This window comes from Semicossyphus pulcher, unplaced genomic scaffold, assembly GCF_022749685.1.
Source record: "Semicossyphus pulcher isolate SPU_LCO1_2020_fin unplaced genomic scaffold, fSemPul1.0.p SCAF_5, whole genome shotgun sequence".
Classification (NCBI taxonomy): Eukaryota; Metazoa; Chordata; class Actinopteri; order Labriformes; family Labridae; genus Semicossyphus; species Semicossyphus pulcher.
Window position 1 is genome coordinate 19,883,419 of NW_027211726.1, and position 24,676 is coordinate 19,908,094.

The 24,676-nt window shown below is 42.0% G+C and overlaps 1 protein-coding gene across 2 annotated transcripts; it reads right to left on the bottom strand.

Annotated features, from left to right (window-relative positions):
* Nucleotides 1-463: 463 nt before the first annotated feature.
* On the bottom strand, nt 464-24,238 carry smap2 (small ArfGAP2). 2 transcript variants are annotated; one of them, XM_069682148.1, is made up of 9 exons: nt 23,862-24,238; nt 10,311-10,444; nt 8,396-8,560; nt 8,180-8,239; nt 6,183-6,240; nt 5,863-6,020; nt 4,319-4,499; nt 3,736-4,196; nt 464-3,639 (listed from the first exon to the last, which is right to left on the bottom strand). In XM_069682148.1, the coding sequence occupies exons 1-9, from the start codon at nt 23,965-23,967 to the stop codon at nt 3,523-3,525; spliced, it is 1,440 nt and encodes a 479-aa protein (XP_069538249.1). In that variant the 5' UTR covers nt 23,968-24,238; the 3' UTR covers nt 464-3,522. The 2 variants fall into 2 exon arrangements, with proteins under 2 accessions (XP_069538249.1, XP_069538248.1); XM_069682147.1 differs by having other exon boundaries at nt 3,736-4,199.
* Between the last annotated feature and the right edge of the window lie 438 nt (nt 24,239-24,676).

Here is a 24,676-nt window from a genome sequence, read left to right on the forward strand (position 1 = left end):
TTATTGTCTTTATACTGATGAGCAAGATAACAATACAGTGAAATCGTGCTTTGAGCTTCAAAAACGTCCCGCTGTGACCCAAAATGATGCTTTTAGAGCAATTTGAATGAACCGAAACAGTAAAGCTGCGGGCTGTGTGAGCGAAATAATGAGCTGAAGTTATTATGAAGCTCTGAGGAGCAAAGAGGAAGTACAGAGTGATGATTTTCTGTTGGTTCACACAAAGAGACTCACATTGAACTTTGACTTTGATCCACTGACATTGAAAAGTATGATTACAGCCGCTTTGAATTCTTAAAATAGCTTGAAATATGGACATTCTTAACACATTTTCCTGTTGAACCAGGCAGATTTGAACGGAAAACTCACTAATGTCTCATTTACTCCCTCTCTCATTCAAAATTTAAGACATATTACTACATTATAAGTTAAATAAATCTCAAAGGAATGGTAAAAGACAAGGTGTAGAATTTAATCAAAACAATATTTATTATGTATATATTCACAGACAAGAATTGTATGATACAGACTTATTTGGACATGAAATCAAATGGGGCAAAGCATATGAGAAAATGCAGAACTAATATACAGTCCAAGCTTGTTTTATTGTGATAAAGAATAAAGTACACAATATCTTGATTGACAAGTACATAAAAAGATACATTCCTCCGTTTGCTCTTATTTCACAGAAAATATAGCGGACAAAAAAGAAAGCTCAGTCGAACCCTTCCAGATGGACTGTCGCTGCTTTTTCCGGAAACTTCTCACTGCTCGCTGACAGATCTGCTGTTACAGTGCAGAGATGACACATTGTCCTCTGGCGATATTGCTCTCAGCAGAGAAGGCGACCGCTGCTGCCACACGGATGCTTCAAATGACACTGAATGAGCTGAGATTGAAAGAAGCAGCTGAAAGGAATCGATGAGCTTCTGGGTTTTGAAGGCTGTCCTGCTTGTTTGTTCACAGCAGGTAAAAGGACTCTTATTTTGACAGGGTGTGTTCTTTTATTTCTCTTACATTCTTACCCCTCACATTCATATCTTATACCAAAGTGTGTCTACGAAAAAAAAAAAAGATTATTTACATTAATGGTGTCATGCTTTTCATAAGAATGGACATTTTTAGAAGGAGAAATCAGGACACAGAAATGGCTTGCGTAGAAGAAGAGGCGACAGATTGTGGTCGTACAATCACAATGTGGTTTGGCCAAATTGTAAACCTGGTCACAGTTTTCTCCTCACTTGACAGTGGAATCGAACAATTCACCAAAAAGCGGACTGGACGCTGTTGAACATTCAAAGGACACAAGTGTACAGTGCTTAAAAAAAACAAACACACCCGAGCAACACTCAGGTGTATTCAGTACACATACGTGAACACATTCAGGACGCACATTCATCGAGATTTTTTGTTGGTCTTGATCGGACACTGTTCGACATGTAGAGAGAAACATTCAGAGATACACATTCGGATATCTTAATAACCATACAGTACGTACAAAAAAAACATTCCCCTCATGCAATTCAGTGGAAGAATCTGAACCCTCTGTCCTCACTTCTCTCTTATTTACACACATTCAACATTATTTGAGGCCTCTATTGTACAAGGTAGATTATCTTGAGGTGTGTGAGCCTTGACTCCACGTTTATAGATGACATTGCATGCAAGTGACTGTTAAGTGTCTCATCCTTGCTGAGGAGATAGCACAGTGAGTTGATATGCCTAAACATTCGTCGTGTTAAAGGACAGCTGAATTTAATTAACTATTAATCACTAGTTGATTGGCTATACAGGTGTGACAAAGCATTGTTATACTGTACAACCATAATAAAGCTAGCGTTGATCTTTGGTCATCCAAAATCCAGATTAGGACTTTTGACACTTAAAGTTGAGATTATATTAATTCTTAAATAAGCCCTCTGTGAATTCAGGAGAAGACATCATAATTAAGAGCTGTTTAGGTATGTTTTGTAGCTGCTTTACCTTTAGAGACACTGAGGATCTACTAATATCAACGTAAAACATGAATTCTTAAATATCAATATAATTGAATAGGTAGGATAATTTAAGTTTTTATCAAGTTACATATCGTTTTTGTTTTTACATTTTGTTTCAACATAAGCTAAAAACTTTTTCACTTCCTGCCTAGATTTAGGCTGGAAGATTGACACCACTCTCATCTCTTTACAGTTAAGATGCTAACGCTAGCAGCTTCGCACAAAGACTGCAATTTGGTAAAAGCTAGCCTGGCTCTGTCTAACGGTAACATAAGGTGCTTTTCCACCAAAAGTACCAGGAACTTTTAGTTCCAGTTAGCCTGGAACAGTTAGCCTGTTAGCATCCGTCTCAAAGCACGGTGATAAACAATCACGAAGCACGATAGAAATGAGCTTGCAGCTGCTGTCTTTTAAACATGGCGGGTGAAATAACACGCTGCGAGAACTCGATCAGTTAGAAACGATCAGCACTGCAGGAACCGCCGTGAAAGTTCTAGGACCTTTGGAAAGTACTACCCCCCGAGCAGGGACTTTACAGGGGGTAAATTAATTACCCTGGAACTAAATTTAGTTCCTGGGGAAAGTTCCTGCTGTCAAAAAGCACCTAAAATGTACCCATCAGCACATCAAAGCTCCATTATTAACATGTTTAACCATCTCTTATAATCCTTACAAAACCAGGCAACCTCAAGTTGACAACAAGACTCCAGGAAGTTGCTTCACTGGGCAAGAGAACCAATTTTAGCCATTATGCTAATTTATAAAGCTAATTTTGTTTGGATTAAAACAAGTAGGTGTAATGTGTTAAATGACAAAGCTAGGCTATTTCTTCCCCCCAAATCCTGTATTTATGCTAGCTAAGCTATCTGGCTGCTAGCATTAGCGCCATATGTAGCGTAAAAAAGGGGATCAATCTCCTTATCAAACCATTTGCAAAAGAAAAGAAGAAAACTACCAAACAAATTAGCAAATAAAAGCCTTGCAACTAGGTTTGTTTCCCTCCTTTTAGAGTAAATGTTCCTTGTTCCAATATATGTCAATATTCAAGCATCTCAACCAATTGAGTTAAGCTAGGCTAACCTCTGCGCTTTTCTGATTCTGGTAAGAAAAACTATAAAACTCTCCAAAAAACAAACTGGTCTTTTAAGTCAAGCGGTTAGTGACACCCATAAACAGCTGATGCGCGCACACGAACAGGCTAAAGGTAAAAAGAAGGACGTGCAGTCCTCCCCGCTGGATCTCTGAACCCTGTTATTGGTCATCATAAGAAAATGTTCTGAAGGCAAGCATGGAGATATGCAAAACATGGCCATGGATAAGACGAGGAGAGGAAGCATGGGCAGAGAGGAGAGAGAAAGAGAGGTAGTAATGGTTTCCCGAACCTTATTCTTCTTCACACCTATCTCCTCTTCCTCCTCTTCCTCCCTTGCTTTAGAAAATGTCTCATTGTGAGTCTAATCCACAGATTCCTACGACTCTCTTTTGCGGGTAAATTGTTGTTACATCACTTCCTGGACGGAGGAGATCATTTCCAAATGTGTGCCGTCATGTGCGTTGAGCTTGGAGTTGTCGAGCTCCCCATGTGTTGACTGCTATATCCCATCATGCCGTTGGTGTTGTAGAGATTCATGCCGGTCATGTGCTAAAAGCAAAAAAACACAATTTGTCATAAAATACAGACTTTATTATAAATTAAGCTTTTACACACTCTGCCCGAAACAAATACACACACACACACCTGGGCAAAGTTCCACGGTAGCTGCTGGGCTTGTTGCACTCCATACACCTGCTGATGAGGTGCTCCAACCTGCTGCTGCCCCATGATCGCGCTCTGCTGCTGCCCCATAATCCCATTCTGCTGCTGTCCCATGATCGCACTCTGCTGCTGTCCCATCATCCCGCTCTGTTGCTGTCCCATCATCCCACTCTGTTGCTGTCCCATCATTCCCTGGCTCATCCCTGTCATATAAGGTGACGCCATTACTCCACTAGGCTGAGCCATGACACCCTGGGCGCCCATTAAGCCATTCTGCTGTCCCATCATGCCGTTCTGTTGAACTCCAATCATCCCACCCTGTTGCTGCCCCATCATGGCCATGTGCGATGTCATCATGGCCCCTCCCATTCCTCCCGCCTGGGCTAAAGAATGGTACGATCCGTAGGGGTGTGTCGGGTATCCCATTTGGTTCATGTACAAGCCTGCTGGAAATAATCAGAGAGAGAGAGAGAGCGGCCATTTTGGCAGTCGTTAAGCAATTAATAATGCAAATTATTAAAGACACATGGAGAAAACATCTGAGAGATTGTCTTCCAGTTCTCACCGTGAGTAGCCATACTGCTGGCATGTATTGAGGGTGTGGAGGCGTACAGGGAGAGAATAGAGTCCTTGGACAGTTTCTTGACGGTGCCCTCCTCTGCTTTTTGTGCAGGATCCAGGAAAAGACTGAGATTTTCAGGCACCGAGGCAGTCACTCTGTTCTGAAGCATGGAGTTGGAAACAGGCTGAAGAGGCAGGGGGACATGAAGGGAGAAAGAGAGGATGTAGGATGAGGATGTAGGATGAGGGTGTCATCAACGGTAAAAGCAACAAGAGTGAAAAATGAAAGGGAAATTAAAGCACAGCTACAAAGCCATAAGACAACTGAGGCAGCGGCAGATAGTGATAAAACGGGACCCTGGGCACGGAGATGTAAAGGACCCCCAGCCTCCTACATCGCAACAAGACTTGCCAATGTGTTGTTTGTTTTTAAGCTTTTCTTTATCTTTTTTTAGGGGAGATATTTGCTTGTATTTTTTTTTATCATTTTCCATGTCATTGTAGTTTTTTGTATCTTGTAGTTTTTGCTTTCTCTGTCGTCGTTTTGAGTAGCTTCACTGACTTCTCAAAAAAGAATATGATAAGTCACTTTAAAGGAGCCACTGTCAGTCAAAGCTGGTGTTCTCTGTCATCGATAGGAGCAATAATATTTGAAATTGGCGCCATAGCTGTGGAGAAAGTTGTACAAACAGCTCATGGTTTTGCCCATTCTACATTCCTACAACACCCAGCATGCATTGCGGCCCTCTCTTTGAAAGGAACGCAGTCAGGTCTGCAGTCTACATTTCAAACCTGACGATTCTGAGACATGACATCGGAAGCGGGCGTCCTAGATTGAGAAAGTGTAGTTTAACTGTTCCTAGTAAACCCTTTGACTAATCTGTCCATTTAGTTAGGGTCCGTTCTGCCTTGAGCTAAATGCTAACTTGGGCATACTAGCACACTGACAACACAAATGCTGACATGCACAGGTATGTTAGCGTGTTATCATGACACCATTAGCAAAAGCTCTAAAAAAAAATTAGCTGAGGCTGATTAGAATGTTATTAGCTTTGCAGGTATTTGGTCTCAAACTACATAAATGTACGACTTGATGATGGCATCAAATCAGAGGAGAAGCAAGTTCATTGGCACATAAATGCCTGTACTTTGCGGCAATCCATCGCCCAGACATTTTAATCGTACACCAACTGTGAGGAGCTTTCATTTTGTGAAGATTTTGGAGGCCCATGTGGAAAATGTGATATGTCTTATCTCAAAGTTGATCCTGTTCTGCACATGCATGTGCAGTATTTAACTGGCAAATGTACAACTCATTGTTAAGCTGTGCCGGGGAAAATGTAAAACAAACAACTGTGAATGTGTGTACAAAGATTTTCTGACAATCCATCCAGGATGTGTTGAGATATTTTAGTCTGGACCAAAGCGGTGGACTGCCCGTCAGACTGACATTTCCATCCCTTGAGTCCTGCTGCCAGCATGGCTAAGAACATAAAGGCTCTGCGGAGAGCGGACAGAGTACAGTATGTACAGTGTGTTATCGCCTACCGTGGTTTTAGTGGAGGAAGCAGAGGAGGGGGCTGGCAGGGAGCTGAAGAGATCCAGTGCAGAGTGTGCCAGAGTTGGATTAGACACCGCTGGGCTCTCATTACTGTCTGGGACACATCCTCTACCATTAGACACAGCAGGGCTGGGAGCAGGGGCATCTAATGGAGGAGAGATAGAAGCAAGGTATAACATGTCTATTTCAATGACTGATAAAATGAATAGTGCACCTTAAACTTGCAGGACATACACTTGTGACACAAAAGCAATTAAATGAATTGCAATTTTAGCTGTGATTGATTGATGTGTGTGAGGTAGCATACCTAATACAAGCAGGTCTGTGACACACTGCGAATCTGTCTTCGGGCTGACGTCTTTTTTCTATCAAAACAGAGAAAGTCAATAGAATGAATGAACTATTTCTGCAGTGATAAATGAGCTGAAAAACAGAACCCTTTTTCTGCAGACTCCCTGGTGGTGGAATGACCTTCCCACTCTTGTCAAAAACCGCAGAGTTAGTTTCCCCCCTGCTGACTGAAACCTCATCCTTTTATATGTACCTGGTGTCACCTTCTCCTCACTGACTCACACCCCCTCGATGCTCTTTATCCAGCTCCTAAAAAAAGGGTTCCTACGCAATATGAAGTATGAAAAATATTTGTGTTTCCAGACTTTTGCTGCTGTTCTGTATATATTCCAATTGCATTTATAAGTACCATCACAAATAATAATATTTAAACTTGTCTGAACAATGTCAAAAAATGGTTTCTTGGTGGCCGAGGTCAAAATATATTCCCACATGGCCACAGTGAATAAATAAGGCTGCACAGATGCCCTGAAAAGTAGTTTGTTTCTTATCTATAAAAGATACATTAAATGAGGATGGAATAATATTTATTCAATATTTTCAGGCAAATAATACTAAAAAGAGTAGCATAAGTTAGTGTACTTCCTGTTTGGTAAAAGATGTTTGACAGTGGAACAATGTCCAACCAATTTGCATTGCTGGTCACTTATGGTGCTTTTTTGACAGGAGGAACTTTTATTGGGGTGAATTGAGGAGTCTTTTCGATCAAACAAACACCTCACAATGTTTATTTACTGAATAGTGTTTTCCTAAAGCTCCTGTGAGGAGTTTTTCACTGGTTATGAAACAGACTGAAATCAATTATGATGACTCTATATGACCTACAAAAGCAAACCAGACAATCACCAAGTTATTTTTAATGCCTGAAACTGCTTGTGGGGGGTAGGTGTCAGGCGAAGCGGTTAACTGCACGCTGCCTTTGTTTACATTTTCCAGGAAAAAAATGTGAAGTGAGTGATACATATGACTGTTAAAGAAAGCAGGATGAGGTTTATTGTTAAAAGCCACCATTTAAACATGCACAGGACAAAATCAGCAAAGAGATAAGAGGTACGGCTTTGTCCACAGGGGGCGCCAAAATTAACACAAACTGAAAGTTCCTCACAGCAGCTTTAAAATTATTGTGATTGATGATGATTATGACATAACAAGGGAGAAAAGCTGTTAAAAAGTGGCGCCACTTGCCTTGTGCACGTCGCTAGGTATCCCAGCGTGCTTTGAGCAATGAATCTGCCGTTTTCAGTACACAATGAAGGGGGACAAATTTCAGCTGTGTGAGTTTGTTTTTAGTGTGTCCATACCGTTATACGTCGAAGAGCGTGGACTGAACTGCCATAATGGGAAAATACAACTTTTCTGAGAAGCTTGATAATCTCTTTATCTAAAGCCTGGCAAAATAACTTAAATGTTAAGAGTTGGATTTTGAAACTATTTCCATAATAAACATCTAGCTGGGGCTGCACGGTGGTGCAGTGGTTAGCGGTGTTGCATCACAGCTAGAGGGTTCCTGGTTTGGACATAGGAAGCTTTTCTGTGTGGATTTAGTCCGAAGATATGCTCATGACTCTAAATTGCCTGTAGGTGCGAAAGTGAGCGTGAAAGGTTGTCTGTCTGCATGTGTCAGCCCTGTGACTGACTTGCAATCAGTCCAGGATGTAACCCGCCTCTCACCCAATGACAGCTGTGATAGGCTCCAGCCCCCTGGGACCCTGAACAGAATAAGCGGTATCGATAATGCATGGATGGATGGATGGACATCTAGCTATTCCTTGATGTCAAACATGAAAAATACACTCTTGAAACTTGAGTCCGGAAAAAGTATGAATTTCAAAATAAAAAACGTGTAGGAACCTGCTAAAGTGTTACCTTTAAATCAAACAATTTAAGGACAAGATCAGTTCCACCCTTCATGCTGTGATACAAGCAGTGTGAGTAAAGAAATGACAAACTCACCAATTTCATCTTCTCAAACACAACTGGCTCCTTGGGTATGTTGTCACAGCTCTTTTCTTTCTGTACAGAGACAACAAATGGTTTTGCTTAGCAGCAGACAATTCAGGTGGAATGGCCTTTGCTCAAGTCGGACGAGACTAGAATGTTATTCAGTTTATTTTTCCGCTGATCCTGTCTGAGAGAAGCACAAAGCTTTGTCGAAATGTGAGGGCTCACCCTGAGCATCTGGATGTCAATAACCTTGTCCATGTACTTCTTCTTATCGTACTTGTCCCTGATGAACATCTCTGCAGACTGGTCCGTCTCGGGCCGCTGAAAGCACTCAGGTAAGAAAGCCTCATACAGGCGTTTGGCTTTGGCATTTCCCATCTCTTGGACACACTGGAGGCGGCAAAACATAACAAATCAGTGTTAAACAGGGTTATTAACGAAACATACAAGATCCGAGGTTCTATTTGTATTGTGAGGGGGAGTCCTGCTGATAAAACAGTGTGAACTCTTATTGTGAAAGACAAAAATAAAGATGCTGACTGTAAGAGAATCACATTCGAAGCCTGATACTGACAGACTCAGACGAGCTGAACTGCATACTGATGATAGTGTCTCCCTCCTCTGCTGTCTGTACACATACATGTCTTTATATTGAGTCCTGTGACTCCTTCATCTGGCCTTTTATTCTGCAGTCAGAAACACAGTGTTTTTTTATTCTATGAATCAGCTACCAATTAAATACTCAGCGCCTCCAGCATAGCACTAAAGCAAAGTACGGAGAGAAGTCTGGCTAAGCGAAACAAAGTGGCACTTAGATGTAGTTACAGGGGAAGACAACAAGACTCTGGGGGACAAACTTAGAGGGAAGAAGCCATGAATTTGACTAAATAAGACATTAAAGCTAGTCAGGGTTCTCCTCTTTAACCACTATATATCTCAATAGTAGCTTTTAAGTTGGGTGCCTTGACAATTAACTGCCATTAACGGCCATTAGCAAAGGGCAAACAAGTCGTTTTAGTGTACTTTAGTGTATTTCCATAAGAAACAGCACCTAAACCAGGGTCATTCCAAGGAACATGAACAGGTACAGCCTCTACAGTTTAACCTGTAATGTCCCCTGCTGTATACAGTCAGTATGTTCATGTGATCCAAAATTATTTAACAAATCTTTTCTTATTCTATGAGCCTGTTTCACTAAAACTACTTTGCTGCTTAGTTAGTATTCTTTGTGTCATTTTGGCAACATACAGTAACTGAATATATGGACTGTACTGGTAAATGGACTGTACTTATATAGCGCTTTTCTAGTCTTGCTACCACTCAAAGCTGCCTTTACACTACATGTCAAGTTCACTCATTCACACACACATTCAGACACTGATGCTACGTGAAGTGGCCAACTGTCAATCAATCATCGCATTCACACAGCGAGTTAAGCTAAAGTTAGTAGGATATTTACCGGTAAGTAATTTAACCCTCTTGGATTTACTTTCTATTGTCAGACCACACTTAGTGAATTAATCCTCGGAGTTAGTGACTAAATATATTGCTGCTGTAGGATTAGGGTGGGTTGTTATAAATTCTGACAGTCCAGGTCACATTAATATTCTGTGATAAAAAAAACGTGCACTGATTTTCACACATGAACAAAAAGTCTCTTTCTTGATCTAAGGCAGTGGTTCTCAACTGGTCTTGATTCAGGACCCCCCACAACCGCCTTAATGACAAATCGCCAGCCAGATTTCTGATTTTTTCAACCACTCAAATGTATTCAATGAAAAATGGTGTTTGAGACGGAAGAAAACATCACAATATTTCAACATCACAAAAGACAACAGTACAATAGTTAACCAAAATGGTGGCAGTGCGTTAGTGGAAAATACTCCCACTATAGAAATATGCTAAAAACTGCAACATATATGCAACTACTGTAGCTGTGTGACTGAACTACACTACTGCATGTACGTCAAAGGAAACCCATGTCCTTTAAAATAAAAGCGCAGCATCGTCTTTCAGCCACAACTTTTTGTTTTCAAGCACACATCCGCGACCCACTCAAAACAGCTCCGCGACCCACTTTTGGGTCCCAACCCACCAGTTGAAAACCACGGATCTAAGGTATTGCTGTGTGACCTCTGACCTGGACCTGCTCCTGTGTCCACTGGTCCAGATTGACTGATTTGACTTTGGAGATGTGGACCCCCAGGTTTCGATGGATCCCAGCACAGCGGATACAGATGAAGATGCCCAAATTCCAGGATGCCCATCTCGGACCTGACAGAGAGAGGAGAGCAGAATTAAGTATTTGGGTCAGAGGATCTTTAGAGAAGGCCAATAAAGTAATCAGGCAACAGATCAAAAAAAAAGTAAAACGTTAATCTAAGGGTATAATAGAGAGGTAGAAGCATCAGGCAACAGGCTGAAGGAGATGAGAAGAAATAATTTTAGTCCAATTATAGACAGACAAGCCTGAAATTCAATTATGAGTCTGAATTCAGCTGGGAACACATCTAATCCTGTGTAAGTCATGCGCTGCCCTGACACATTATGGGATCCAATAGGAAAGCTAGCCCACATAACGGAGACTGAGAGGAGAGAGGGGGCGTAGAAAGTCACACACACACTCACTCAGAGCCTGGATACCTGCAGGGAAGATTACTCATTTGGTCATGAGCCTGTGCGTGTGGGTGCCTGCTTTTCTAAGTGGGACATTCTGTCCCTCTTACCGCCATATGTATCTTAATATTGTCATTTGATTGCTGTTTGGGTTCAAGCTTTGTGCAGCATTTTGGTGCCTGTGTGTATCTTTCTTCTATCTGCAGAGCTGTCAGGACACTTTCCAGAACAGACAACTCTTCGAGGGCAAAATAAAAACACTGTCAGGCTATTTTTCCGCTCAAATTATGCAACCGTCCTCTTCAGAGAATACAGCCAGCTTCAAAGAGAATCCTGGAGCTTCTCCCTCTCATCTCTCCCCTACATCTCCCTTTCTTCTTGCCCCTCCTCCTCATCCTCTTCTCTTTCCTCCTTCCCTTCCTGCTCCCTCCTCCCTCGCAGAACCACCCTCTGCCTCTGTCTCCACCTCGTCCAAGCTCGAGACCTCGCTACAAGTTGGTGCACTGCGGCCTTTAGACCACTAGGTGGGAGGGCAGCTTTCAATTTTAATTTCCTCCTGTCAGACAAAGTCATGGTGCATTGTTTAGGAAAGGCCATGCAAATGAAAGAGGAAGTTTCAGAAGACAAAACATGCAAATCCTTCCTCTTTAAGCCGTCAAGGAAACAGTGTGTCTGGGTGCAGAGTCAAAAAATAGCACCCTGTCCCGTTTGCATCCTGAGCTAACGCTAAAAGGGTAACTCTGTTTCCAGCATAAGAAATCAAGACTTCTCTGTGTTTTTATGTTTTACTTAGTTTAAAGCAACATTTTTAAATTAGGAAATGGAAAAACAACAATTGGCAAAAATGCACCAGAAGTACAAAGACCATCGCAGAGTGTCAGCAGCAGACAGAGTGTCCATCATCCTGAGCGTCTGGCTGCAGCATTAGCTTCCATGCCGGCTTATAACAGTAGAATTACTCAGCAAAGCCAGCTTAGCTGCTGTAAACATTGGCACTGACACAGAGAAAGAAGAGAATGTCAATTGTGTTGAACTCCCTGAACGCTGGAATCAGTTTGTCCTCTTCATCCTTATTCTAATGCTGCTCTGTGTCCTGGCGGCCATTTTTCTTATCTTGTCTCATTCAACCACTGCTGCCCTCCTCCTCTCCTCCCCTGTCTGTGCCTATCTCACACTCACAGTGCTAATTCTCTCTTTCTGTTACAGTTAACGCCCAGCTGCTGGCTCGTTTTCTTTTCTCTCTGTTTCAGGGGAAAGTTGGTCAGAACTGCAACATCACAACTATTGGATGGATTACCATGAAATTTGGCACAGACCTCACATGATGCCCACAAGATGAATCCTCCAAACTTATCCCTTGACCTTTCCTAGAGCACCACCATGAGTTGACATTTTGGGTTTTTCATGAAACAATTATGTGATAGATGGCCAGAAAATGTGTTAAATGTCCACGGTGCCTTTGAGCGGACTTCAACTGATCCCTTGACTTTTTATCTAGCACTGCCAGTAGGTCAGTTGTAAAACATTTGGTACCATCACTCATGGTTCATGGACGCCGTACCCTAATGACTTTGGTGAACTTACTGCTTTCTTTTTTTCTCGTGCCACCATGAGGTTGACCTTTGTAGTCTTGCCTGAAATGTCTTCTTAACCTTGTGATGGACTGTTAATAAATTAGGTTCCGATTATTAAAGTGGCCCATTTAGGTTTACAATCACACACGACTGATGGTTGGGTACAGTAGTGCTCTTTAGCAAGAGTTAAGATGGATTATTCGGTGTTGGTTTTGCATGATCCTCTTCAGAAAAAATGATCTGTGCAGGCTTGTAGCTGTCTCAGTGTTGCTTAGATGTTTACATTAGGAGCAGTCATTATAACTCTACAGAACCCGTTGTAATCTATAAAGTAATCAGGACACTCTTTGTTTGAACAGTCTGGAAGAAACACAAGCCCCAACTGTGATATCTTCAGAAAAGAGAAGTTTAATTTCAGTGTGTGCTAGGCATTTTCTGACCCAAGCAGCTGACATAAGGCGTAAAACACATCACAAACACATCAAAAAAATATCCTCTAGAACGGCACTTCAACTTTTCCCATTATATTGTATTTTCTTTTATTTTTTGTCTCTTTTACAAACCACTGAGCTGAACAGCTGTTGCGATACCGTGTGCTGCATGTGTAGGTATACAGGGCTGTTGTGCGAAGCAAGACATAGTGCCGAGGGAAAGGGCTGTCTGACGTCAATGACAGCGTACACTTAAACTGAAACGTTTGTTTTTATGTAGGTACGTAGGTATGTAGTGCTTAAACTACATGGTACACTTAGCTCCGTCTGCAGCCGTGCTAAGCTTTGCTTCTGTGTAGGAACTCCGGCCTGCTTCTCCTAACAGGGGCCGAGCTGACATACAACCCCACTTCAAAAAACCTGAACTATCCCTTTAAGACTGCACTGAATGCACATGTTTTTTTCAGTTATTATAGATGTGTATGTGTGTGGTTGAATGCATCTTGGCATGTAGTGAGTGCTATTTTAGTTTGAAGAGAAAAAGCTAATTTGGTTGTGCAATGTGCAAGGACAATAAGGCCGTTCTTTTCTATTCTAATTACCTGCAAAATTAATAGCACCACCCCCAGCTGTTTGGTGCTAATTAGCCAATGTTCATTAAAAAGCCTCTAAACTAAGATGATTAACAAGCTAAACATTATACTTGGTAAATATCAGCATGCAAACATTGTGAGCATGCTGACGTTAGCATTCAGCTCAAAGCGCTGCTGTGCAAAAGTACAGCCTTGCAGAGCAGCTAGCATGTCTGCAGACTCTTGTGTCCAAATACTGCATTATGTTTCTTTTCCAGTGTGTGTCCACGTGTGTGTCCATCCGTCTAGGCACAAATGCAGGCCTCATCTGGCCTGAGTTGAAGGTTATTTAAAGTGAATCGCACCTGCACGATGCACCACAGCAGCCTCTCCGGTTCCAATCAATGCAGGGCTTGAGTAAGAAGCCATATAAAGAACGTCTGTCCAGCAACAATGCACACCTCCAGGTACTTTGAACAGATATAGCGGGGCGAGAGTAGGAGGAACAGACGTCTAAAAATGGAAGGATGGATTGAAGGAAAAATCTGTACAAATCAGATTCTCAGTGTGTTGCAGGGTTTGCATTGCAGCGTCCTGTTTCTCAACTGTTCTGCAAGAGCAGGCTGAAAGCTTCCTCTTCTGCTTTGTAATCAAAGAACGAATGCCAACACCTTCTTTTGAGGTATAATTAAATATATTACATATGACTAATAAATCTGTCCTCACTTTTTATAGGGCAAACTACCCAAAAGAAGAGGGTTTGCATTGGTGGTAGATGAATCATCCTGGCTCTGGTTGTGGTTGTCAAACATGCAGCTTGAAGCGGTCGGGGGACGGCAGAGCGGATCGAGAGCCAAACACAGAGATAAACACGAGAGGGTTTTTGGAGTCATCAAATGGTGGACTTTAGCTGTTTGATGACCTGCTGGGATGAACAGGGGGTATGACGAACACTGAGCACAAACAGAGATCTGTAATGAACCTCTCTGTCACTCACTCACCCACGCGCTCTTGTGTAACACAACACTTTTGAGGACATTTACTGGCTACATGGATTTTGTAATCCTTCACCTTAAAAGTAGGTCTAACTTTGAACCTTGTCACAAATAAAATGACATATTTAAAGGGCCACACCAGGCACACCCTAAAACTACTATGTATAACTTTTAAATGTATTAAATTCAGCTTTAATCCGATTTTGTGTCTAAGCAGCCCCCTGCTGACTGGCTGCAGTATAGGTCATAAAGCCCGCCTCCTCCATGTTAACAGATGGGACATGAGTCAAACTATAAAATCAAAATACATATCAAATAAATGTTTCCCAAACATGGTTTCTGTGATTATAGTTAGTTCTTATCATGCTGATTTACATCCAAGTGTTTATTTTTCTGACAAGTTTAGTTTTAATTAGTTATTTGATGCTGTAAAAATGATGATTGACAGCTCTGTTGACAAATATGGCTCCTGCAGCCGATCTGTTCCGGATTAGAAGAGTAGAGGAGGAATAGCGAGAGGAGACGTAACTAAAACAATCACTACAGTCATTAAAGACTTTGTACATTTCTTTTTTTTCAAACTTGTAAATAAATAATTATTCACTCATAATGAAGTCTCTCCTGATTGAAATGACGTCACCAGTGCAAGATGGCAGCGCCTATCACGGAGGTATTTTGGCTTCAATTTTGTACAATGAGAGCAGATGGAGATGCGTCGTCCGTCTTTATATACAGTCATTGCATTAATTCCTATTTATTTCCAAGGTATGAAAACCAATTAGCAAACACTTGAAACTTGTTGAGTTGTTAAGTTAAAACCCTCTGAGACTCGTTTCATATTTTTGTCTGAATTAATGAAGGTCACTTGTGTAATAGCCTTCAGTAAATGTCAAAGCCTGCATGAATTAAAGTCAAAGGCACATTGTGTGTTCAGACTGGAAATTGGAACTTTGAATTTTAAAGACTCCTAATCATGTGTTACTTGATCAAAAACTTTTATACAGGCTTAATGTTGAAGAAAATCAATTATAGAACTCCAGAGTCTGCCATATTTTTAATAACATATGGGACTAAATGGAAGATAATGACTTGCCTTCAAACTGGGAAGAATATCTCTCACTTATCACACCTTATCATCTTAAATATGGACATAGAGCAATATACACCTGTGAGGCATTACTCTCTCTCTCCTCCACACTCAAACAGCACAGTATTTGCCTTTTTCTCCCCCTGCCAAATCCCCTGTTTATTATCAAGGACTTTTGTCAGACAGTTATCTGAATGGAGAGAGCATTGAAGACCCTCGGGGAAGTGGACAACAAAACTAGATTTTTGGCTACACAAACTAGGTTAACTGATAAAGGAAATCGAAGCCACCTGTCCAATTCTGCTGCTCTGAGTTGCTTTTACGACTCTGCACATGCCCTTAAAGGTCGGTCCAAAAGTTCAGCTCAGTGTGGTACAAAGAATTTTACAACGGAGGAGGCTGGGAGCAACAAAAAGATGGCCTTCGAGTAGGGGGGAAGCCATGCCAACTACGCCGGAGCTACTGTCGCACATGAGCGTCAAACATCTCCCTTTCCATCTTCTGAAACACACAGAAGTCCACGTGTCACACACACAAACACATGTAACTCAATTAGCCTATATCCCACAAGGATAAAGGGTGATCTCTGCATGTGTCCACTTAATCCCACAGAGCCTCAGTCATCAGTGGATCCAACGTCCTCCTACGCACTCCACACAAGCACACGCTCATGTATACACACACTCGTCCCACCCTCACGCCCCTCAGCATCTAAACAGCTCCAGAAACCCTGAGGCCACCCAGTGACCCAGTCCCAGTGTAAACTCAGCAGATGGACCCCTATTGATAATTTACTGATACGCACCCACCATCTGTGTTACGCTGCAAGTGTCACGACTGCGGTGCTGCAGGTGAGTCATGGAGGTTAAACGGCTTATACATCAAAAGATGAGTAAGGCACTTCATAAAGCAGTGTGAGGTTAAGAGTCTTCTCTAAACAACCCATGCTTCATTTTGGCCTTTAGCTGATGACATTGTTCTTTCTCTCTGCAGTTAAGATGATAAATACTACTTTACCTGACAGTAAAAGTACAATACCTGCTTCCTTTGGGATATCGTATGCTTGAACTCTATGGATGTTTGTAGCCTGCACAAACAGGTTTTACTGTATGTCTGGTATTTGGTCTATTTCCTGTAGAGTGGTCAGGTAATCTTGGGTAAACTAGATATAGTAGATTGACTTTTTGAGCTTATCACATTTTTTGTTGTCTTTTTGTCCTTATTTGATAGGACAGAGAAGATAGACAGGAAGTGTGGCGAGGAAAGAGTGGGGACGACATGCACCAAAGGGCCACGAGTTGGAGTTAAGCCCTCAGCTGATGTGTTAAGGACCTTGTCTCGGTGCATGGGGCGCCTGCTCGATTGAGCTTAACCGGTGCCCCTAATCTGTAACTTTGAATGGGAATGTAGAACATACCAGACCAACCAGGGAAGTTGTTTTAAGGCTGTAAGGGCCTGTGTCCACTAACAACATTTTTTGTGCTGGCAGCACCCACAACCTATATTTCAGAGCGCTTCTCACCGGCACTTATTGTTGCTAGGTTACGAAAGTTGTCTGGAGGCACTTCCCTTGGTAGTGACCGTTGCTCTGTATGCTTAATATTTGCTTTTATTCAAGGCAATTTAACAAAGAAAAAAAAATGGAAAGGAATCGTGTCCTAGCATTAGCAGCAGCACTACACCTGGAAATTGTACCCTCCAAAAATGAAAGGATTACGCCTGGATCCCACAGGATCCACGTCTGGCACATTCCGTCTGCGCTGCGGTTCTGGTCCGTCAGACGGCGTGAGCCCTCGCCCACAAGAAGCGTGTCTGGTCCGCAGCGCAGCGGAGCGCTGGCCCAAGCAGCTGGATTCATGAGATCACAAGATCACGGGAGAACTACATTGTCGCACGAGAATTACGAAATCACGCGATAACATCAATGTAAACATCTCCGAAGTTGATTATCTGCTCATTTGGATATCATTCTTTGTTTTTTGTGCTTCTACCATGGTCGAGTACACTACTTAATCAAAAGTGTTATTTTTTCAGATTTCAGTGTGTAAAAACGGGAGTCTGTACTGGTCTGTACATGGTGTTTTATTTTGAAATGACCGGTTGTCTATGCTGTTTTCGTTTCTGTTGAACTATTTTAAGCTGAGAGTGCTGTGAGTGCAGCAACAAAAAACAGCTGACGCTGAGGGCCATTGTGCGCTGAACTGCATTGGTTTATATAGAAAATACGTTGTTAGTGGACACGGGGCCTAAAGGTTTCTTATCATGCCTTGCTCTACAGCAGGGGTGCCCAATCCTGCTCCTGGAGAGCTACCTTCCTGCATGTTTTAGGTTTCTCCATGCTCCACACCTGATTCGAATGTTTTGCTCATTATCAATCCCCTGAGAAGCTTCAGTTGATAACGAGCAGATCATTCAAATCAGCTGTGTTCAAGTACAGAGAAACCTAAAACATGCAGGAAGGTAGCTCTCCAGGAGCAGGATTGGGCACCCCTGCTCTACAGTGTTTAATCGGAGACTGTATACAGTAAATCTAAATGGATGCTAGAGAATTTTTATCCATATTTCCAAGTTGAAAAATTGTTTTCATGATGCCTTTCATTTAGTCTGTTAAGCAATTAGAGGCTGTGTTCCTAACTTTCCAACAACCAGAAGCTCTGTTACTGATGTGTGTCAGTGAGACAGTCATCACCCCTTCTCTTATCAATCTTTCATACTGGAGCAGCAGCCACAAAAAGAGTACAACAGCTTTATTGTGATGAATAACGCATAAGTTCTCCTTTGAACATAAGGTTATTTTTACTGACATTTATCAATGTTCTCTGCACTTTAAAACTTTTATACGTTTGTGCTTGCTAAAAAAGATTCCAGTGCCTTGAGGAACACCTCCCAGGTGCATGTCTCTACCTACAAATTAATTGCTAAGGTTACGGACAACACTCACCACAGTTGCAATGATTTTGCAATATCCATATGGTGCAGCAATTTCCTGAAAAAATACCTCAAAACATCGCAATTTGCATTGCAACTTTTATTGTGAACTCTAGGTTGCAAGAATCACAAAAAAAGGAACGCTATTGAATGCTAATGTTCACACAGCACACAGAGATGGAGGATGTTGGGTGTAAATAGGGAACTAGCATCTTTTCCCCAGGGGCTCCTAGCAGACTAACCCAACCATGGCACCATTACAGTAGGGTATACACAAAGTAACACACTGTTGACTGACATTAGTCTTGATACTGTTATACTCTGAACTCTCTGCCAGCCAGAGGACACAAACAGCCAATCGCCTCATAGTCGCAAAGGAAATCCTTGCTGGCCTCTGATTGGCTCAGACGTGAGGTGAGGAGGGGGGGGGGGGGGGTTAGGTGGAGGCACGATAATGCCAGGTGATATCACCACAGCAACCGGGGCCTGGCGTGTACATAAACACAAGCACAATGGAGACAATAAAGGAGGAAGGCTTTTATGCAAACACACGCGTGCACACACACATATACATGCAGCCCCTTGAGACTGAAGCCAGAGGTTGAAGTGTTGACTACATTATGCACCTGCCTCACCCTCTCTGCCCCATGTCGTCATTATTTCCTGGCAGTATTGTGGATTTACAGTAGAACAGGAAGTGATAAAAAAAGCAAATAATAGAGAACCTCATGCGGTACAGAGGAAGAGAGAGACAGGAAGTTGCAGCACAGGCAGTAACCTGCATAAAGCAGGGATATTGTGTCTGCGGTATCTGTGTAAAGAGCATTGCAGGTAATGGCCTGATAGCGCCGCTAATGTGTTTTTGTGTGTTTTCATGTGCTGGTGTAAGCATGCACTTGGCTCCATACGTCTGCCCACTTCCTCCTCAATCACCCGGAGGGAGGCAGGTGATAAACGTGCAGTAATCTCTGTCAAAGCAAACAAGATTACACCAAACCTCATCAGCCACCATATGGCCAAACGCCTGACTGGAGAAGAGGAAGGGGGAGGGGACTGATGCTTTTTAAAGGTGCGCACATGTGTGTCTGCACGTGTGTGATTTTGTCGGGGGGGTGTGCTTGTTGTCTGCTGCACAGACGAGTAACACTTAAAAAAAGTGCTAATCAGGTAGGAGGATAAACACATCTTCTCAAGCATGAAGCTAGATCACAGCTGATTCATTAGCATGGTCACATGACACAAGGTGGGAAGTGAGATGGATGTGTGACCTTTCAATCCATGCATTATTACACGTTTGAATAATGCATGCAGGACCTATTTTTTGCATGATGAAATAAAACAGTAATGCAGATTATAGTGAGAGACCACTAAAAGATACAGAAGACATTTATTAATATTAAAGCTACAGTCGAGCTTCAGCTTCCTTGTTGTGTGTGTGTGTGTGTGTGTGTGTGTGTGTGTGTCTGCTATTTTCTCCCCTAACCACTACTCTCATCTGCAGTCTAATTAGAGCTGTCGCTTTGAAAGAGGAAAGTCACGCCAATCATAAAAGCAATGCACAGGAATGCTTGATGACTGCATGTTTGAAAAAGAACAAAAGGCGAGTTTGATGTTTTAAATTAACTTTCGTTCACATGTCCCCGATTTAATCCGTTAAAAGCCATCGCTTTGAAAACACTAAAATGATGCCTTATGATTTATGCTCTCAGCTGCAATGGACTCTTCGTTAGATAAGCTGCAACTGTCTGATCACAATGTGCTTTTATAAATTGACTTCTGAACAGTCACAAGTGTGTTTGCCTGAAGTCGAACAGCGTCTGCAGTTCTATTTATGTCTGTTTATAAAAGACATCCTAAGGCCTTCTGAACTGGAACAGAACTTTCTCTTACAAAACAAAGTTCCCACTGTGTTTTTAATCCAACCAAGACGTTAGCATCACGCCATCCCAACCAAAGACTGTACAAGCTTATCATTGTCTGTGAACTGTGCATGTGAAACAGAACATCTAAGTATGAAAAATACCAAGTATAGAGCAAATAAAGAATCTTCATCTATAAAAATGAGGTATAAATATGTTTAAAGGAGCAATTCGCCCCTGGAAAAAGCCACCGTCAGTCAAAGCTGGTGTTCTCTGTAATCGATAGAAGCAATAATATTTGAAATTGGCGCATAGCTGTGGAGAAAGTTGTACAAACAGCTCTTGGTTTCGCCCATTTTACATTCCTACAACACCCATTGTGCATTGCGCCCCTCGTCTACAAGGGCAGTCAACATTTCAAACCTGTCAATTTTGAACGAGACATGACATCAGAGGCGGGCGTCCTAGGTTGAGGAAGTGTAGTTTAGCAAGCTCCCTGGCCTCTTCCAGATGACGCGTTTTACGTAGTCTGACGGAGGTTTTCCAGGGCCCATTGGAGAAGCGGATATCGTCCTCCAAAGGCACAGAGCGAAATACCCTTTTTTTTTTACCATAATGGCGTTAGCTCCTCATAATAGCATGAAAGGACTGAGGTTGATAATTGGCGAACTGGCCCTTTAAGACTGGACGGATTATGTATAGTGGATTTGCTTCTGCAACAGCCCTAATTGCTGACCTAAAGTGTTATTACCAACAGGATTTAAAATGACCTTTGTTCAACTGTGCAAGTGGAAAATAATTACGTCCTCCAGCTAAAACACATTTCTTAAGGTTAATTATATGCTATTGTGATGAATTTGTATTAGTGTTACAATTATATTTTATGTTACGTAAGGTTGCTTGTGATAAATAATTCTCTCCACATCAGAGTCTTTTCCAGGAGCCACCTGACCCCTTAAGTGTTTCTTATGAAATATTTGTGGTGCAGCATCAGCAACCCAGATCGTTTTTCCCTGCATTTGGCGGTGGCCTAAAAGAGATAGAGACATGCAGACAGATATTGAGAAATATCAAAAGAAGCATAGACAGAACACCTGGATGGTGACGGTCAACACAGACAAGCATAACAAGAGGTCAAAAAACCTGTCTGACCTCTCTGTTGCCTACGTGTCTGCACCAAACATTAGAAATGACACAGATTCAGATAAAAGCTTATTGATTTCAAATCTTTCATCCCTTCCTGTCATAAAGCAGAAGTGTTCTTGCAGCCGCTGACAAAGATTAAAGGAGGATTTGAAAGCATGAAGCTGCTGAGACGTGAGAGTGCTTTGTACACTTTGTAATTCCTGGATGGTGTTTGCTTGTGCATTTGTCTGTCTATCTCTGTCTGATAGTGTCTGGCGAGAAACTACACAGATCTGAACCTGAACGCAGTACAACAAAATATATGTGACCCCCTGGTATTATGGGAATCTGCTTACTCATAATATTCATGAAGTTTTCATAAGGAATCCTAAAGGTGTCCCCTGAGTAACAGCTTGCAGTGATTTACCTGCACTCAGGGCCTCCTCTGAAAAATTTATGACTGAGTTGGAAAGTGAGTGACGTGCAGCTGTCCTGTTGAATCATCTCTCGGATAAAGTATGGAGAAGCCAGCCTCATCAATCACAACACCAGCAGTGCCTCTCACTAACATAAGAACCAGTTTTAAAAACTAGCATAGGGCACACAACTTCATCAAGTACACCAACACTAGAGTTATTCCAATACTACTTTTGGAAATGCCTTCAAATGCAGTATCAAGCAATGGTGACTTCACTTGTCAATGCACTAATCCGATATCATAGTTTATAAGCCCTTCCAAAAAACTCTACTTGTTTCTTCTTCTCCAAAACAAGATATATTACGGCTTCCACCAGCAACTTCTGTTTAAGAGCGGCTAACAACAACAGTACTCTGCTAGCCGAGAGTGTAACATTAGCCAGAGCTAGCAAAAATGGAAGCAGCTATCAATGTTGTCCAATCACATTTAGAGGCTGTATTTTTTATTTTAATTTTAAGATAATTAAAATGTAAACAGAAACATAAAGCAGTTTCATGTAAAAATAAAAAAGGGGTTTCTCCACCACTTTTCTGCATAAACAGGAAGTGAGGAGAAGCAGTTAGCTGTGTTGTCGCTAGCGTTAGCACTGCTTGCTAAGTGGGCAGCTTGTTTTTAGGATAGGATTTTTTCATTGTACTGAGCCGGGCAACAATTGTTGCAGTATCCATCCATACAGGGTTATTACTATAGCCTACAGCATTTATTATATTAATATTAATGCGATGTGTAATGTTTTTGCTCACTCTAGTGTTGATAGGGGTGCTTGGTAAGTGCAGGACTAGTCATGTCTAGGTATTAGAATTGGCACTAGAAAGGAACAAAATGGTGTCGTAATATTTCTAGACAATCATAAAAGGAGGTGTCTACTCAAGAATACAGATGCTTCCAACTAAATCTGATGTCACTTGCAACTGGCAACTGTTACTGTCAATCAACAAAGAATAGTTGACAAACTAGCTTTGTCTCTGAGAATTACCAGAGGTTGTGACTTTTGCATTCATGGAACTTTATCTGCATGGATTTGTTGACCTATGTTGGCACATGTGCATATTGTCAGCACAATTGCCTGATCTTATCAACGTATTGACGGTTTATCCGTAAACCTCAATGTTGTACGATAACTTTGTTGATCCAGTCTCCAACTCAGTGTTTTTGTGACCAAGACAGCAGTGTTTACTGTTTACCCACCAGCAGCAGCATGAAAAACAGGTTTAGCAATACTTCATGACATAGTTCAAGGCCTCATTGAGGCTACAAACAGACTGTCGGGTCAGTGCTCATGCAAAAACACAGCAAACTGAGTGCTGGGGTTTCTTATCTGTAGAATAATAATAGCCTACATTTTGGAAGGATTGCAGAAGGATACAAACACCCTAAAAAATTAAAGAAACATGAGGGACAGTGTGACGTCAGTACAACTAGTTCCTTTATTCATTGCATGACATGACAAGTTTTTACTGAGGCTGACAGAATTACAATAACTTCCTATTATGCCATAATAAAGCCTTCATACTAAAGTGGGAATGTTGTGGTGCCCTTATGTTAAGTGTTTGGACTTCCTTTGTCCCAATTTACACTCAGCCTGCAGGAACAGTGCGTTCAGGGTGACTCAAAGTCAGTCAAAGTGTCTTTCTCTAGGTCTGCTGTGGTTTCCATGCTGGGGTTCAGGGAGCTTCAGGTGTCATGCAAGGGTCGCAGTAGATGGAGTCATTATCACTAATGATCACATCTTTAATATAGTTTTCCACCCCTTTTTATAAACAAAAACCTTACAGACTAGAGGTAGTCCTCATAAAACCTAACCTATTGTGACTACCTGGTGATTATGGATATCCTATTACTTAGTGGCATGATGTAGCTGCCTGCCATGCTCCAGCTTTGTGGGGATGTGGCCCCGTGTCTTGCACCATAGTACAACGTAATTGGTCGAGGGATGATGAATGCAATGCCGCATTTTCTAGCGTAGTAAATGTGCAAGAGGGTCGATTCATGCACTGACTGTTTGCAGACATGGAGAGACACCTACCTTTTGATTCGCAGTCAGCGCAGAATTTATTCTCCTCCAGCGCCAGTAAAGAGTTGAGGACAGTCTGGTATCTGTCAACGTCTTTCACAGATTTGCCCGTCATCATGGCACTGGTCCACCTCCTCCACAGCCCCTACAGTCCGAGCCGGCTATTGTCAAACAGCCTCTTATTTGACTTAATCAAAGCAGTGTGCGCGCAGCCGACGTGCTCCGTTCCTCTTCCTCCTCGATGTAAAGCAGAGCGAGTTTGTTTCACGATGGGATAATTGCCCTCCAGCCGAACAGCATGCGGGTTCTTTGAGATGTAAATACTCTACTAAAGACGCAACTTGGAGGAAAAAACCATGTGATAGATAAGATACAAAATCTAAAACACTGTCGTCTTGAACGCGTATCTGTAACCTATCACTGATTGGTACTGAGTCCTCCAGCTCTCAGACAGTCCTCCCTCGCTCTCTCTCTCTCTTTCTCTCTCTTAAACACACACGCGCGCACACACACACACACACACACACACACACGCTCACTCACAGGTACTAACACTCACGCACTTTCACTTTCATATATTTGTATTAAATTAAACTGTGAAATTATGACTAGTCCGTACAATAATATATTTCCAACCGGTATTTACCTGCTTAATAAAAAAAGTCCGGTCTTTTGGCTGATATTACTGTTAATATATTACCAATACTGCCATCTGGTGGTCAACTGTAAAAGTTTTTGAGACGAGTGTCTCACTGTGTTTACCTCCCGGACGCATGAGGGCGATATAAAAACAAGCCAAGAGGAAAATAGCTGAGGAAATGTGAGAC

Bases quoted from the DNA above. Each gene is read 5' to 3' on its own strand.
- smap2 (XM_069682147.1), bottom strand. From the start codon at position 23,967: ATGATGACGGGCAAATCTGTGAAAGACGTTGACAGATACCAGACTGTC. The intron at 6,021-6,182 runs GTATGCTACCTC...CTCCTCCATTAG, and splicing joins CACAGACCTGCTTGTATTAG to ATGCCCCTGCTCCCAGCCCT. The intron at 4,500-5,862 runs GTAGGCGATAAC...CTGCCTCTTCAG, and splicing joins CTTCCTCCACTAAAACCACG to CCTGTTTCCAACTCCATGCT.